The following is an 18,405-nucleotide window of genomic DNA, read 5'->3' on the forward strand; positions in this document are numbered from 1 at the left end:
TGCAAGGGAGAACATATAGTCCAGTAAGTGCACAGTGGCACCCAGCGTGTAAAGTGCAATGAAAATAGATTTCATACACAATACAATTACTAGAGTTTACCAACACAACTGATCCATTAACATGAGCAAATATACTTAGCACAAAAAGTAAGGAAATGTGCGTTTGGTAGATTATTTCTTTGTTGTAACAATGCTTCTTGGCAATAAATCTTATACTTTTGGAAAGCCTGTTTATTTCCCTTTCAAATGTTGCCGCATTTGTAAGGAACATGCATGTGTGGGATGAGCAGCAGAGCTGAGTATGTGGGTTGCGCCCATGAACAATTTGCCAAATCTTCTCTGCCAATGCCAAACAGCTTATTTTGCTGTTGCTATTGACTCTTGTTTTGAGCTTCTGCTACCCCAGGTGCTGACAATCAGGTGCTTCATATAAGATTTATTGCCAAGAAGCATTGTTACAATAAAGAAATAATCTACCAAAAACAAATTTCCTTATTTTGTGTGCTAAGTTTATGACGCTCTTAAATTTACTACTTAAACTTGCTTACTGTATCAAAAAGACACATTGATACGATCAAGCCATTGGAATGACACTGTTGTAAAACTAATGTTCAACAGAAATACTTGAGGGTTTTATTTCCTAAAAAGACACCTTGTCTTACCTGTGTTGTGACAGTAAAAAAATCCTATCTAAATATTATTTAGGTCAGCAATTTTGAGGTTCTCATCCATCCATTCATTATCTAAGCCGTTTATTCCAATCGGGGTCACAGGATGCTGGAGCCTATTCCAGCAGTCATTGGGCGGCAGGCGGGGAGACACCCTGGACAGGCCGCCAGTCCATCACAGGGCCGACACATTCACACCAAGGGACAATTTAGTATGGCCGATTCACCTGACCTACATGTCTTTGGACTGTGGGGAGGAAACCGGAGCACCCGGAGGAAACCCACGCAGACACGGGGAGAACATGCAAACTCCACACAGAAGACGACCCGGAATGACCCCCCAAGGTTGAACAACCCCGGGGTTCAAACCCAGGACCTTCTCGCTGCGAGGTGACCGCGCTAACCACTGCGCCACCGTGCCACCATGAGGTTCTCATGTATGGCAACACAGAACATAAGCGGCCGTACTTTGGAAACCCTTCCCAAACAAACACAAAACAAAAATGTTTGATCATACAATTTTTTGCATCACACAGCAGCCATGTTTAACCCTCTTAACAACACACTGGAAAAACCTTTGTGATGTAGAACTAGTCCCTCAATAATGTTATGTGTCATCCGTGTCAGTGAATGTGAATGTTGATGTCAGTAGAGAGTGCAGGTGTACCTGGGAGATGGACATGGAGATGTGGAAGAACTTGCCCCTGCCTCCTTGGGGGATGGCCCTGGTGAAAAACAGTCTCAACCCGTCCTTGGAGAACAGCGGCTTTTCATTCTGAAGACACAAAGACACCCAACTGAGTTCAATCTGGTCTAGTCTGATTAAATTCAGTTTGACTTTTTTTTTCTTTTCTGGGACATATACTGTGGCGATCCCTGGGAAACAGGGAACAAGCCGAAAGAAGAAGAAGATGATACTGTAAAGGAAAATGTGTTTGCAGATGTGATTTCAATTGTACATTACAAATGAGCACATTACTTCCCATCAACACAAACATCAAGCAAATACTGTTTCACAGGACTTAAGAAGTCAGAAGGTCAGAACAATGGAAATAAGTGTGGAAAATACTGAGCAATGTATAAATAAGTTAAGTCTTTTTGTTCCCTCAGTGCATCACTGTAGTTGGTCTCTTACCTGTCTGTGCAGCCACCCTTCACTTTCGTCCTCATGTTTCTGTAATGGGCAGTTCAAACAGGTCAGTCGGCATGGGGAAGCAACAACAACGGCGCTGTTTTCAGCCTTTATTTAGTTGGGAAAACTGACTGTGCATGTTTTTTTCATTGTTTTTTTCCCCCCCAGCAATACCCTGCTTCACATTCACACATACCCAGGAGCTGCCCAGGACAAACACTGTCTTCCAGGTTGTGACACTGAGCAGCTCCAACCGGAGCAGCCGGAGGTCTAGTACCTGGCTCAGGGGTAATGTCACCTTACATCTCAATTGATTAAAGCAGTGCAGATTAGAGCAAACTGTGAAATGAGCTGGTCTAGTTTTGGCCCCTGGCTGGGGAGACAAAAAAATAAAACATTGTCTGATTGTTCATGCTACACTTTTCCCACCTTTTGTCTTTTCTGTACCTCTCTCTGCTCCTTTCCAAACCCTTTGAAGATGGACCGGTTCTGTGAGTCAGTCCAACTTCATGGGTTGGTTCATTTGATGGACAAATATGTGACGTAAGGCAGCTATGTATGGGGAGCACGCGGAGCCCCGAGGGCTGAATCAGGAAAAATGGCTGTGATGTTTTCAGCTAAAAACTTTTGCCGCGGTCAGTAAGGTCGTCGGTTACTTCTTCATGAGTTTGAGATCTAGTTGACAGGTGAACAACTTTCCCAGACAAACTGACGTTAGCCGGGGGGAATCGGAGGGATTTCATGAAACCTACGAGATACACAACAGGATAAATCCAGGTGATGCATGCTAACATTACTGGGGACCGGGGACATCAGGGACTGCCCATCATTGCATGAAATGGCCCAAACTCAGACGCGGTGGATTTATCATTTTGTTCCTCCCAATACCGAAAACTATATTACAGCGCCGTGCAGATAGTTTTTCTGTGTACAAGTGACATATACTTATGGCTTATGGCTTAAGCTACATAGTGTGACCAATCAAGCGTGTCTAGGCACACTGGTGTTTTGAATCATTCTGAGACATAGGGTGTTTGGTTGTTGACTTTACACACAAACTTCCTCCTTGTGTGTAGACAATGATGTGGCTGCACGTTTTGATGCCGATCTTACATATTGCCCCCCCCCTTTTCTCCCTAATTGTACTTTGGCCAATTACCCCACTCTTCTGAGCCGTCCTGGTCGCTGTTCCACCCCCTCCGCCAATCTGGGGAGGGCTGCAGACTACCACATGCTTCCTCCGGTACATGTGGAGTCGCCAGCGGCTTCTTTTCACCTGACAGAGAGGAGTTTCGCCAGGGGGACGTAGCATGTGGGAGGATCACGCTATTCCCCACAGTTCCCCCTCCCCCCGGAACAGGCGCCCCAACTGACCAGAGGAGGCGCTAGTGCAGCGACCAGGACACACATCCACATCCAGCTTCCCACCCGCAGACACAGCCAGCTGTGTCTGTAGGGACACCCTGACCAAGCTGGAGGTAACGCAGGGATTCAAACCAGCGATTCAAACCGCTGTGTTGGTAGGCAACGGAATAGACTGCTACGCTACCCAGACGCCCTCATATTGGCTTAATTAAACAAACACAGTTAGACCTCTACTCTATTCTACCTGATGAAGCGGCCCTGCCAGGACACGTATGTGTGTATGTCGCTGTGTCAGTGTGCATGTGGGTGCGCACGTGTGATTACAAATGTGAAGTTGTAGGTCGACTCAACAACAGCATTACCCCATGTAGTTTCTGATTTACCTCAGAATGAACTGGAATCACGAGTTGTGCTGTTGGGATTTATTTTTGGTAGTTGTTTTAGCAAATCAGCCGTGTGTGTGTTTCTGACTTTACGTGTCAGAGGATATCCTGTATAAAGAATAACAAGCTGACTTCTCATACCAGCTTCAAAACCCGTTTAACAAACCAGTCATGTTTTATGGAAACCTGCAAACCACACTGCAAGTGAGTCCATTTGGGTGCTCAAAATAGGCGTTTTACTCAATTTCACATAAGTACTAAATGAAACAACTCATTTGGGTGGGGAGCATTTCAAACTGTATATATTTCTAAATTTAAAATTGGTTTGGGAAGAAATTCAGAAATAGGCAATGAATTCAGGATTGCCTTCAGTCAGGCGTGTCCACACTCTGGACTGGTTCTGTACATGCACAGTGAAGGTTTAGGCCTCGTACCTTGGTGCAGACCCCCGTGGTCGCCTCACATAGTGTGAGCATGGAGATGTTCTGCGCTCTGTTCAGCCAGTTGATCGCCAGCTTGGTGCTGGTGGCCCACTTCACCATGGTGACATAGTACTCTCTGGAACAGACACAGAAACTAATGAATAACAATGAACTGTGTTTGTGCGGCGCCGCCTGGGAACGATGCCTGGATGACACTTATTTTCAGCTGTTATATAAAACATTCAATCTTTCTCCAGCATGGTACGGGGGACCACGGCGGTGCAACTCTTATTTTGTCTGCCAAAAGAGTCCCTACATGTTGAGTGTATAGAAAGAAAGAAGAACAGAATAAATATTTCTCTAGCTCTCCATTTGTCTACTTATCCATCTACTGTATCTCTCTCTATGTCTCCATCCACTATCTATCTCTCTGTCTATCCATCTCTCCATCTCTCTGTCAGTATTTCTCCATCTATCCATCCAACCTTCTCTCTTTCTCTCCATCTTTCTGTAAACCCATTAAGCACCCTATGTGGGTCAGTCTAGTGTTCATGATAACCATCCATTCATTCAACCATCAATTGTGTGTGTGTGTGTGCTTGTGTGAGACTAAAGCACTGAAACTGGAAACGACAACTAAAGCCCAGTGTAATGAATGACCAGTCAATGCATTGATCAACAGACTGACTTGACGGGCTGATTTTGCACTTCCTACCCTATTCTGGGATCCTCCGGTCTCCTCATCTCGATGGTGTGCAGCGGGCCGTTGAGGTTTACAACGTACAGAGTAATGACGGGGTTCTCCTCGCCAGCCTGGGCGATGGAAACGGAGAGAAAGGGAAGAGAAACATGGGGGTTGATCACAGTTTGATCAACCATTATTAAATATTTTAGCAATACACAATTCTTTTTTTTGGGGGGGGGGGGTTCCCTCTTTGCCTCCCAAATTGCATCCAACCAATTACCCCACTCTTCCGAGCCGTCCCAGTCTTTGCTCCACCCCCTCTGCTGATCCGGGGAGGGCTGCAGACTACCACATGCCTCCTCCGATACATGCGGAGTCACCAGCTGCTTCTTTGCACTTGACAGTGAGGAGTTTCGCCAGGGGGACGTAGCGCGTGGGAGGATCACGCTATTCCCCCCAGTTACCCCTCCCCCTGACCAGAGGAGGCGCTAGTGCAGTGACCAGAACACATACCCACATCCGGCTTCCCACCCGCAGACACGGCCAATTGTCTCAGTAGGAACGCCCAACCAAGCCGGAGGCAACACGGGGATTCGAACCACTGATCCCCGTGTTGGAAGGCAACGGAATAGACCGCCACGCCACCCAGACGTCCATCAATGCACAATTCTGTTGAATATTCCAAAATACAACTGACTAACTCAGTAAAAAGTGTTATTCTGCCCATCCCAGGACTGAGTTGATTTTTTATTTAAATGATAATTAATTTTAGCTTTGTGCTAAAATGTATTTGGCATCCCAGGTCTTACATTCAGAAACAAAATTATCAAGTGTGAAAACATGGTCGCGGCGATACCAACTGTAGCTGACTGATAACAGCGTTGAAAGAGAAGACTTTACCTTCGGGTAATGGTACTCCTTCCCCGTAGGATAGAGCATGCCAGTGAACATCGGCAGCTCCATCTTGGGCACTAACGTGTTGTTGATGGTGGCGTACGCCAGTCTGGCGCCGTCGGGGGACCACCAATGGGCAATATGGGATTGGAAAATCTCCTCTGGAACAGAAGAATGGGCAGTGAGACATAAAGCCAGTGGTTACAAACAACAGTGAAAGGAAACAACAACCGAGTTTCATAACAACAACTCAAAGACGAGACGGGAAAAAAAATTCTGTAATTAACGGCCATGTTGGCAGATATTGGATCTGCCATGAACAATGATAATTTCTGTCTCCTGGATGAAACACACACACACACACACACACACACACACACACACACACACACACACACACACGCAGGATGCTGAAAGTGGAGGTCATAAATCAAAACAGCGTTTAATCTCGGTGGAGCATATCGACCAAAATAGAACTGGGCTTTATTCCTCAGCTATGAACCAAAAAGCAATTCCCTTGCAGGTACAACTAGGCAGTGTGTTTCATGAAATTACTTTGGTTTTTTGGTTTATTTGCACCTGTGTGTATGTGTGTGTGTGTGTGTGTGTGTGTGTGTGTGTACACGGTTTGTATTCCTTCTCCTGCTAGGACATAGACATTCTCTTCAACAGAACCTCATTACGTACATGTTTCCCCTGAGACCCTGAGTGTGTTTGTACAACTTTGTGTGGGGGGAGGGAGGGAGGGAGAGGGGGAGAGAGAGAGCGAGAGAGAGGGAGTGAGGAAGAGGAAGAGAGAGAGAGAGGAAGAGGAAAAAAGGGGGAGAGAGAGAGAGAGGAAGGGCAGTTTGGTTTCTTCTACCACATAATGAAAAGACATGTTGTTCAGTTGAAGCAAGACACACGAACACTGCTGTCAAAACACAAACTGAGTAATTATTTGTCACAACATTCAATTGGCTAATGGACCTTTTTGACCATGTCAAGCACAGGCGGACTCCTCATTCATCACCTGATTCATCAGTGAGACCCCAGCCACATCACAGAGAGCCTCAACACAGCCAAACTTAAGTGTTACCACTGGTGTGTGCCACTGGCTACATTTATATCAACTTTAGCAATTAAAGTTTCATTAACATTGTTTATCTGTGGGACTAGACGCTGGCTTCGGGGAATTAGAAGACATCAACTACTCATTAGCATTTTCATTAACTGGGTTCGTTCGGAGTAATGACTTGATATGTAGCTTAATTTGAAGGAAAATATCTTTACGTGGGCTTATGTTGAAGTATTTCTACAGTACTCCTTCAGCGCTTACATCGCATTTGGCCCAAAACGGTGCTTTTGCCACTGCCGGGTGGTGTTAAACTAATCATCATGGCAGACACTGACTGAGAGGGAGGCTAATGGTAATATCTAGGCTGGTTAGTTGCCCCCCCCAAGAGAGGGAGATGCAGTGCGGGGGTGCTGGTGTATCGGCACCCCGCTGGCGACGCCCAGCAGGGAATGACTGGATTTAGCTGGAGCGAGGACGCCGAGATATCTGTCTGATGGTGCACAGTGAAGCACAGGACTGTAATCACTAATGACAATTACAATCAGGTGAGGAAAAATGAAAGATGAATCTTGCAAGGCCGGCTCCATGACCCCCTGCAGACTTCCCCACAGGCAACGTGGTAACGCTTTGGATATGGAGTGGAACTGCAGGGCTGCCTGCTGCCTCGTTCTGCGGGAGATGTACTAGTCTCCTTGGCTAGTCGTGGATGGTGCCTGAATAGGTCTACGAAAACAAAAGGAAGTGGAAAGGATGAGACAAAGAGAGAGAGAGGGAACGAGTGAGCTTGAGCGAGTCACACTTTTTTTTATTGTTCTCTTCGAGCTCAGTGTCGTCGCCTCCCTCACATGTAATGCGATCTTGTCTCTCCTCCTCCTCCTCCACCCTCCGCTATCATGATTACCCAGGTGAGCTGTCACAGACTCAGCTTTTCTCCTGGCTTTCTTGCACTTGCTGCAGACTGAATTATTCACTGCACACAAAGCATTACTAATGCATGAGATACCATGATCGAGAGTCAAGTGGCTGATGGGTAATAATGAATGCAAAGTGACAGATGCAGGTGGATTAAGTTAATGAGACGAAGGGGGGGGGGGATCATTGTCCTTCTTGGCACTTTTCTCCATTATGCTCCCTCTCATTACTATTAGTAAGACAAAGCCAAACGATTACAGGACATTAGGGTGGTCAGCTGTGGAACAGCATGGAAACACAATGTATTTGTATTGGCAGTTAGATTGTCCTGGTTTATTCAAATTGGTCAAATATCTCCAGTGGAGGGCAGCAGTGACACACACACACACACACACACACACAGTGGCACAGCGACTGATATACCTAAGAGATAAACGCAGCCTCATTTCTTTATTTCTAGAGCAAACTTTTTCTTTTTTTGTGCGTTTCTCCTCTGTGGCTCATCACAAGCCACGGTGCTGAACTCTGCCAGTGAGAGGAAATACTTTCACATACAGCAAACCTCGGTTACAGCAGGGCTGCTTCGACGCCGACAGTGGCGTGGAAATGAATTTTGCCTCACACTGAGCAATTAAATGGGAAAACTTCCAAGATGAGGAAACATTTGAATTATTGCCACCTAAGTGAAATCACTTACATTTTTTTTGGACCCCCCCCCTTTCCCCCCCAATTGTACCCAGTCAATTACCCCACTCTTCTGAGCCGTCCCGGTCGCTGCTCCACCCCCTCCGCCGATCCGGGGAGGGCTGCAGACTTCCACATGCCTCCTCCGGTACATGTGGAGTTGCCAGCCGATTCTTTTCACCTGACAGTGAGGGGTTTCGCCAGGGGGATGTAGCACGTGGGAGGATCACGCTATTCCCCCCCAGTTCCCCCTCTTCCCCAGACAGGTGCCCCAACCGACCAAAGGAGGCGCTAGTGCAGCGACCAGGACACATACCCACATCCAGCTTCCCACCCGCAGACACGGCCAATTGTGTCTGTAGGGATGCCCGGCCAAGCTGGAGGTAACATGGGGATTCGAACCAGCGATCCCTGTGTTGGTAGGCAACGGAATAGACTGCTACGCTACGCTACCTGGGCATCCTGGTCCAAGCTTTAACCAGCAATATACATGGGTTAGCGTGTGTGTGGGGTCAGACCACAACCACGTCATCCCTGCTCCACTTAATATGCATCCACAGAATTATGACAGAATGAAGCAGAAGCTACAAATGAAACTGCATATATTCCCATGGGGGTGGGGGAATATAATCACTGGGTTTGCTGTGATCCTCAGACTTGCTCAGATCACATTGCACAGACGGGACAATATTCTTGGGGGGGCGGGGTAACGTGCAAAATAAAGACGGCGAATAAAGCCTATCTGCACACGGTTCCTGCTACACCGCCTGTGAGGGGCCACAAAGGAGGATTTAAATCAGTAAGAACAGAAACGCAGACTGGAGGGAGGAAACAGATTTTGCTGACCGTCGTTTAAAAGACGCATCCATTATCGCTGATTGCGTGGTATCTATTTAAAGAGCACTTTTAATTCCTGGCGCTCCGTTGGCTGCATGTTATAATAAAAAGAGGAGATTTCTACTCTGGATGCCATCCATCTTCATATCAAAGCATCAAAATGAGAGGGGGGAAAAAGGAAGTGCAGAAAAATTGAAGAGGAAGGAGGAGGAGGAGGAGGCTTGTGCTCTTCTCTTCTCTAATCTCTCTATCTCCGTTTTCCACTCTTTGCATGCACAGCGACAACCCTCACCGCAGAATGTGCCAATAAAATGTATTTCTGCACGCGTCTGTTTCTTACATCCACTCCAGATCTGTTAATTGGTATATTTTAATTGGAGGATTTTGCGACTGAGTCAACGTTGGAACTACTGTTGTTCCACTCCGCTTCATTAAAGAGAGAGTCTGCCCTTGATACGAGAGCATTAATTGCTTTTTTTTTGTGTCTGACGAAGTGTGATCAAGAGGAAAAAGTTATTAAATTAAGAAATTTACAAGCGTTGTATTGTACCCATGAATTATCAATGCCTTATTTTGTCGAACCGCTCCCCAAATTCTCACAAGTGCACCATCTATTATACATCAGCACTTCTGCAGCTGCAGTCTGACCGTGTCTTATATGAGAAAACAGCATTAGTGTCTTGCGTTATTCGTTGTCAGATCAGTCACATCGTGTCTTTGCATGCGTGATAAGAATACAAAATTGATTTTTCCCCCAAACTCATTTCGGTCTGCGAGGCTCCAGTTGCAGAATGAGCATGCAGCAAATCCAAGTGAGATTTCTGTCATAACTCTGTGAGTGTAGGTTGGGTCCTGTGCTCACCAGATGGCCAGAGAGTTTCAACTCATTCACGCCCTATAAAAAAAACAAAAAACAATCATCTATTTCCATTCCCTTCCCCGTTCTTTTGCTTTATGAAACAGATGCGCCGATTATCTGTTTGCTGCTACGGATTCGGCCAGAAACGCATTTATGAATGCAAACACTGCAATGAATGAGCTTCCCGATGGATAGAGCTGTTCAGCAAATCGAGTACGGGGCGAACATGACAGACGACAAATCAAAACAACGCCGGCTTTATCGCGGCGCGGCAGAGCCCGGGGAGCAGCTTTGTCACCGGCCCGTGTCACACTGCAGGATATGTCAGCGAAGGGAGTCTCAGTAATAAGACGGCTGATGAGATGACAGAGCACTTCAGGATCCCAAACGGTGTCAAGACGGGTTTACACGTGGCTGACGGGTCTCTCTGCGGCCTTTTTAATTTGGCTTTTTAATTCCTAATTTTCTCCATTATTGATCTGTCTCCGGCTCTCTCTCTCTCTCTCTCTCTCTCCCGCCTTATGATTCATTCAGACGACCACGCACAGACACACGCAGGAGACTGCGGATTAAGTCAGCTATGCCAGGCAGAGGATATCTGAGCCCGGAAGATTATTTCTGACCCTTCAACCCCACGCCGTCAAATCTGCAGAGCCGCTGGCGCTGTGATGGGCGACAGGCAGGGCTAAAGACCTTGGTCCTCCTCCACCGCGGCAGTCTGAGCCGGAGTTGGACCTCGGGTCAGCATCAAACCACAGTCATCAGCATAGAAAATCCTCACCGCCGCTGCCTCGGCCCAACCACAACAAACATTACGCAACCCAGCTTGCCATCTGAGTCCAGTCCCAGACACACGCAGGTCGGTATTACCACTGGGCTACGGCCAAATCTGTATAAAGTCTTCAAGATAAACAAAAAAAAAAAAAAATCATATTTGGGGGACCTTCCTCATGTAACGCTGGTGTAGGGAGTTAAACTGTCTGGTATCAATGAGATGAAGAAGGTTAAATTGACAGGCATGCCGACGTCTGTAGGAACCATTTTTTGGGGGGCGTCCGGGTAGCAAATATTTTTTTCCTAGGATGAATCCGGAAAGTTCCTGCCCTCAGGTGCTAGGATTGGCCAGAGCCGCTTGTCAGTCAAGGCCGATGCGAACGTGCAACAACCCTAACCCTAACCCCAGCCACGTTTGCTAGCCAACTGTTAGCCATTAGCCACGTTTGCAACCAAGCTAACTGTGCCAAATTAACTGTGTGTGTACGGTAACAACGTTAGGTTCCAGAAGAGCTGCATCGGCGTTGACTGACAGGCAGATCTGGCCAACCCTAGCGCCTGACGGCAGGAACTTTCCGGATTCATCCTAGGAAAAAAATATAGGCGGGTCCGGGTGGTGTAGCGGTCTATTTTGTTGCCTACCAACATGGGGATCGCCGGTTTGAATCCCCGTGTTACCTCCGGCTTGATCGGGCGTCCCTACAGACACAATTGGCCGTGTCTGAGGATGGGAAGCCGGATGTGGGTATGTGTCCTGGTCGCTGCACTAGCGCCTCCTCTCGTCGGCCTGCGGCTCCACATGTATCAGAGGAGGCGTGTGGTAGTCTGCAGCCCTCCCTGGATCGGCAGCAATAGGGACAGCTCGAAAGAGGGGGGTAATTGGCTGGATACAATTGGGGGGAAAAAGGGAGAAAATCCGGAAAAAAAGTAACAATTTTTTCGAGTTAACAGATTACATCTATGAAATCACCACCTGTCAATGTCATGAGGGGTTAAGCAGGTTTTACACTGACGGACAAATCAAGTGTCCGCTGCCACCTCTCACCCCCATCTTTTTTTATCTCTCTTTCAATAAAACATTTATCCGGTCAATAAATAATGAGGGTAAATTACCGGGCCTTCAGCGCTGCGTAGTTATGACTCAAGGGTCAAATGCTGCTGATTAATGATTAAGCAGCCGGGGAGCGATACACGTCTTGGAGGATAGCCATGGTTTTGAATGTCAGTCTGATTAATCCAGCGATATTAGGAGTAAAAATTACCCCCCAAAAAAGAAGGAAAGAAAAAAAGAAGAAAAAATTGACTCGTGACGAAGCAAAAACAGATACTATGTTACACCTCTCGTATAACCTCACTGTCGCAAATCTAAACCATCTGACGGGCAAATGACCGTGGACAGCAAGGATGTGGGGACTAGGGATAAACACTCCCAGTACACTCATTCAGTACACTCGTTCTACTAACTTTCATGTTCTATCAGTGATTCAACAGGTATTTCATGGTGTGTGTGTGTCTCTCTCTGTCTTCTTTCTTCCTGCTGTTATTAGAATTGCGTTCCACTCGAGCGGAGCCCACACGACGGGCGGCAGATTCAAATTCATTAGTCAGATTCGAACACAAGAGAGCCCATCCTTTTTCCTGGGGGGCACACGGCGGCACTCAGGTGAGCTTTGATCGGCGGCTGAGAGCACGCAGACTTCTGTATCGGTGTGTATAACACACACCGTGTCTGAATTAATGCAAATCAACTCGTGTAGAACATTTATTTACCAAGCTGTGCAAACCGAAAGCAAACTGACAGTTTCCATATTTAATTTACCTGCAGGAAAATCAAGTCCTATGGGCTCAAAATGCTAATGAGGAGCAGACTTTTGAGAGTCATGCTAGCTCCCATCATCCCTAGTACTTCAGCGTGGTGGTGGGACCTTAGAATAGCTTGTTGCCTACCAACACGGGGATCGCCGGTTCAAATCCCCGTGTTACCTCCGGCTTGGTCGGGCGTGCCTACAGACACAATTGGCCATGTCTGTGGGTGGGAAGCCGGTATGTGTCCTGGTCGCTGCACCAGCACCCCCTCAGGTCGGTCGGGGCACCTGTTCGGGGGGGGCAGGGAACTGGGGGGGACTAGCGTGATCCTCCCACGCGCTACGTCTCTCTGGCAAAACTCCTCACCGTCAGGTGAAAAGAAGCCCTCCCCGGATCAGCGGAGGGGGTGGAGCAGCATTCTGGGACAGCTTGGAAGAATGGGGTAATCAGCCAAGTACAATTGGGGAGAAAAATGGGGAAAAAAAAAAAAAAAGAAAAGAAAATAGCTCATTGGGAAACAGGGAGCAGGAAAGGAGGACGTATGGTATACTCAATATTCAGCAGCACGTTGGCTTCTCCGATGAGTGACTCCAGATACCATCAAAGAATATGTATGATCAATAAGCCAAAGCTAGATGCTTCTGTTGCTGAGGCCTCTTCTGTCTTACCTTCATAAAGCCAATCGCTGAGGCCATTGAATATAACGCCCTCCTTTCCGGTAGAGACCAGGCGAATGGAACGGCTCTCCACCGTGGAGCGATAGTAGATGTTGTTCTCGAAGATGAAGATCTACGAGAGAGAGAGAGAGAGAGAGACTTCGTTGATCAAACCATGCAGGAGGAAGACTGAAGAGGACAAAAACTTGTGATGGAAAATCTACATTGACACATTATGTTAAAAGGGCGAGATCAACCACGGGTCAAAGGTCATTGAGGTCGTCTTTCCCATTCAGCATGCTGCCTTTACAGGCAGACAGTTAAGACTGTCGCGTGCATTCATTACCAAGAGAGTGTCAACCTTTTCCATACATCGTTCATAATTGCAGTGGAGGAAAACCGTTTTTTCTCTCCTAACACACCTCCATATTGACCGAAGAAATACGGGAAGGAGAGCTCTTCCCTTCACAGTTTCCAATTAGAAATGTGTCGGGAGCTTATTTTAACTTTGATGCCCCCCGCCCACCTCCCTTAAGCCACATGCCTTGTTGGGGAGGCCTGCAGAGCTTGCCTGTTATCTGAAGGTCAAGCCTTTCATTACAGAGAATAATAGATCATCAGCTCCCGTAGTGAGGGAGGTTGGATGTTTTTAAAATGGTACCTTTAAGGCCATACCCGAATCAATCTGATGCTGCTCCTGAAAGGGGTGTAGGTAGCTCAATATTGTCAGCTTTGGAGAAGTTTCCTGGCCTTGAATAATTCACCAAAGGGTTAACTTTTTATTTATTTATTTATGTACCCTTTTCCTCCTCAATTGCATGTGGCCAATTATCCCACTCTTCCGAGCCATCCCGGTCTCTGCTCCACCTCCTCTCCCGATCTGGGGAGGGCTGCAGACTACCACACGCCTCCTCCAATACACGTGGAGTCACCAGCTGCTTCTTTTCACCTGACAGTGAGGAGTTTCGCCAGGGGGACGTAGCGCGTGGGAGGATCACACTATTCCCCCCAGTTCCCCCTCCCCCCAGAACAGGCGCCCCCGACTGACCAGAGGAGGCGCTAGTGCAGCGACCAGGACACATACCCACATCCGGCTTCCCACCCACAGACACGGCCAGTTTTGACTGTAGGGACGCCCGACCAAGCCGGAGATAACATGGGGATCCGAACTGACGACAAAAGGTTCACTTTTGCCACGAGACTGAGGGACACGATTCTTGGCAACAGTAAGTCTTATACAGGATGTGTTCAGAGTCCTTTTTATCAGCATTGTAGTAAATTTACTTTTTTTTTTTTGGCTTCACCACACAGTGTAGTGGATTCCACAGTAGACGAGTTCCTTTTCACATTGTGATGAAGTGTAAACAAGCTCAAACAAGTCTGTGAATGTTCTCATTCATCCAGGTCATGGTTATCCAAAGGAATTGAATCGAGTGCAACTGGACTTGGTATATACCCGTGAAACAAGTGCTAAAGGTCCATTATTGAAAGGCATATACTCCATTTTAGTGGTAGAGGTCACAGTCTGATCCCAATACAGGCTTTTACTCTTTACTTGCTCTGCTATGAAAACTATGTTCCCGCACCATAATGAAACGCCACTAACACAACATGAGCTCCTCCACAAGCCGCTGCGCTTAAATCCAGATGTAAACAGCAGAGACCTCGAAATATTAAAAATTAAAACCTTCCAAACATCTTTGAAGGTAATAACTTTGGTCAATACAGTCAGTGGGAGTCTAGCAACACAGTCTATGTCTGAATGAATGGTGTTAATGTGAACAAACCGGTGTGTTTTTGTTAACATGGGAACGTGGGGAAACTGCGGTTGAGCTTTCAGGGGAGGTTTGAGTCACAGGGTCCACGTGAGCTGGAGTCACTTCGGTGCAGATGGAGTCTCTGCATAGGAGCCAATGTAGGCCAGAGCACAGAGAAGACCTGGCCCCGTTCTCCGAGCGAAGGGAAGGAAGGCGACCAAAGTCAGCTGGGGGAGACAGTTGAAAATGGGACAGGGCACAGCTCCCCTAATGTCTCATCTTCTCCCCTTTCCTTCTCGAAAGTCTTTTTCTTTGGTTCTCTGCCTCTTATTCTCGCTTAGCCAGACAGACAGAGTGGTCTATCTCCCCCTCTCTCTAAGAAGCCTTTGCCGAGCCCTTCTGAGTGTCATACATTGACACTGACAGGCACTGTGTGAAAATGTGTATTGCCAGCTTGTGGGAGATTAGACCCCCGTGAGAGGAAGAAAGAGGATCTATCCCCTTACTTCCTCTCCAGGCTATCCACATTCCTTTCACCACAGGATTTACTCGCATTAAAAGAGAAAAAAAAAACAACAACGAGGTGAGATAAACCTATGGCGAGGGTCTACAAATGCACATACACACCCACAGTAAGAGGGGCAGTCCATCCTCCATGGACTTGTTACCCTGTTTGTCTACCCAATTATATCAAGTGCCCAGCCTCACGGAAAGGTAAACATGTGGCCGGACAGCTGTTCACGAGTGTGTGCACCGGTGTTAGTGTGTGCATGCTGTATGTGTGTGTCTGTGCAGCATATCTGTGAGTCTCTGATAGGCGTGCAAAGGAGATTTGATCAGCAGCGTTCTGGAAATAGGATAACAGGTAGACTGATTTTATTATGTAGTACATGTCCCACTGCTTATGAGAGTACAGAGGCATGCATATTAGCTTGCACACTGTGTGTGCTTTTTTTGTTTTGTTCGTTCTTGTTTTGTTCGTTGGACACTTCTCACTTCAACCTTTGGCTAGCTGACAGAGGACATCGAGGGGGACCAGCCGCTGAGCAGGTCTTAACTCAACTCAACTCGAGCACAACTTGACACTCGAGGGGTAGTCATTTTGTGACTGACGGCTGTAGAGCCTGGGCTTTATCAATCTAGTGACTCTTTTAATTAATCCACTCATGAGATTAAAGCTAATTAATGGCTTTGTACAGCAGCACATCATGGCTCGCAGTCTTGCCTACCTTGTAAACCCGCAAAACCAAGCTAATGAACACAAATGACAAGCTAGAAAATGTGACGAGTGTTGACTTGTTTTAGCATAAGTCCAAACCAGGGCCATTTTATGTGTGTGTGAGACAAGGTTGGTTTATCCAGGGACATCTCTGGACCTTTGCTAAGGCTGTTCACACATAGAGGGAATAATAGGTCCGTGTCCATTTTTCAACAATGGAGTCAAACCTAAAATTATGCAAAGGATATATGCGTTACCAGTGAGCTGAAAGTGCGGAGCGTGTGATGGAAGTGGTGGTTCTTACCAGTTGCTGGTCTTTGGGTCCCCAGCCTGCGTACTGCAGCTGAGCATTTCGCACTTCTGGGGGGTTCAAGTTCCATGTCTCCCTGAAATACACAGAGGAGACAGCGCTAGCAAGATAAGATAAACACACACACACACACACAGCTGCCGAACTCTGGCACAGCGGCAGTAAAGCACTGGAGAAACAGATCTAAGAATAAAGCTTTAAGTATGTCCATAAATAGTGAGTCTTTATATCAGTGACACAGTCCCTTGTTTAAAAAGTGCTGTGCAGTGCAAACTGAAGAATTAAAAGGGCCACTTGCTCTCCATCTTTGTCTGAAGATGAGGTCATCAGCTTGGGTGTTGTTCTGCATGCTACCACAGGGTGGCAGCACACAAATAGATTAGACCACGACAGCCGCTAACAGTGCTGACACACTGTGAACCAGGTTTGGGGCAGTGTAGTATAAAACACAGATATTATCAGCGGAGGTTTATAATACGCAACAGTTTGTAGGTAGAAGTGATGAATTCAATAAAGGTCGGGACCAAGGCACAGCAGCTTGGTGGGAGAGGTGAGAAGAAGGGTGGAAATGACCATCATCGCGGGTGGTGGAGCCATGTGATATCAGGGCGCACCACAATGAAACGAGATGTAAATGGAACAATGCAGCATGCACTTTCGCCTACTTACGGGATCTCCAGACTGCAGATGATGTAGAAGGCGGTGTAGGAATGCTGGTAAACCTACAGGAGGAAGGGGCAGGAAATGATTCGCTTGAAACTGGTTCACGTGGAAGAGGTCACGTTTCATCTATGACCCGTTAACCTTTAATTTGATCCGATCTTATTTGTCATATTTGCATAATCGCATGCAAGTGATTCCTTAAGACTGTCGCAATTCAGAGAATTATCTCATCTGTCGTCCTCATTGGGGTGATAAGAAACCAAGGACGGCAGCAAATTATGTCTGACACTGCCTATGATATGACCTTTGACCTTGACCCTTAACATGAGGCGAGCTAGTTTTATTACTCATAGTGAGTTCAGGAGCATAATAATGGTAAATATGTCCCCAAATCTGCATCGTTTTCCATTACACTGGATAGAAGTGTGCCAGCCGTGGAGTTCATGCCAGGATGTGGACAAGTTACAAACCAACACGTAGACATCAGTTCTGCAGTCTTTGATTGTGAACTTATTAACAGGTCAGAAAAGATGAACTCACTTTCTTACAACTAGCTCAATGCTTAAATTTATGATCATTTCCACTTATTTTTTAGTAGCATTGGTTATTTCAGTACTCTAAACCGCTAATCACATTACCAAGTCATTTAATCAAGTTTTAATCAAGACTCTTGTCTTCTTTATTTAAGAAAAACTGTCGATGGAGCAGATACTCTTGAGTGGTTTCTACAGGAAATCAAATTGTTTAAGTGTAATGTTTATGACGCTGGCGAAAAGATCATCCATCGTTCAGCACACCATTTCTGAAATGAGTAAGACTTAACTGGAAACAAATTGAATTATCTTAAAACACCGATAAAAGTTTGACTTATTTCAGAAGAAACAGGATTTTAAAAGTCAGGGTAGATGTATAAGAAAGGATTTGCATTTCCAAAGACGGAACTTTGTGTGGAGAATACTGCATGGTTCCTAATCAACGAGTTGAAAATCAAATACTTCCATTTCCAGTCCCAGCAGATTGCAGAACATTGTTATGCATGACAAGGTAGAAGTGTCAAGTTAGTGCCACGCAGAGCCTCTTTTAACGCCTATACACTTATAAACAAGGGCACTTGCTGTACCTCTTCAGTCAGCAGGCAAGAGTGTTTGTCATGAACACTACACTGACCCACAAAGGATGCTTAATGGGTTTATCGTCTGGATCTGTTTGACTCTGCTTGTTCTGTGTCTGTGAAACCCTCCACTGATGTTCCAGTGTCTATTGGTCAGTCTTTTAATGTCATAGCTTTCTCTGTGCAGGAAGTTAATAAAGTCCTAAAAGCT

The 18,405-nt window shown here is 46.4% G+C and overlaps 1 protein-coding gene across 2 annotated transcripts in view; it reads right to left on the reverse strand.

Annotated features, from left to right (window-relative positions):
* Positions 1 to 18,405, reverse strand: part of dpp6a (dipeptidyl-peptidase 6a) — a 189,526-nt gene that overhangs the window by 10,081 nt on the left and 161,040 nt on the right. For both annotated transcript variants that reach the window (XM_056299078.1, XM_056299077.1), the window contains 8 exons: positions 17,090 to 17,142; positions 16,415 to 16,496; positions 13,147 to 13,267; positions 5,556 to 5,710; positions 4,686 to 4,783; positions 3,983 to 4,106; positions 1,804 to 1,842; positions 1,336 to 1,443 (listed from right to left, as the gene is read on the reverse strand). In XM_056299078.1, the coding sequence (XP_056155053.1) occupies positions 1,336 to 1,443; positions 1,804 to 1,842; positions 3,983 to 4,106; positions 4,686 to 4,783; positions 5,556 to 5,710; positions 13,147 to 13,267; positions 16,415 to 16,496; positions 17,090 to 17,142 (780 nt within the window). The remainder of the gene's footprint in view (positions 1 to 1,335; positions 1,444 to 1,803; positions 1,843 to 3,982; positions 4,107 to 4,685; positions 4,784 to 5,555; positions 5,711 to 13,146; positions 13,268 to 16,414; positions 16,497 to 17,089; positions 17,143 to 18,405) is intronic.

This window comes from Lampris incognitus, chromosome 19 (genome assembly GCF_029633865.1).
Source record: "Lampris incognitus isolate fLamInc1 chromosome 19, fLamInc1.hap2, whole genome shotgun sequence".
NCBI classification, from domain to species: domain Eukaryota; kingdom Metazoa; phylum Chordata; class Actinopteri; order Lampriformes; family Lampridae; genus Lampris; species Lampris incognitus.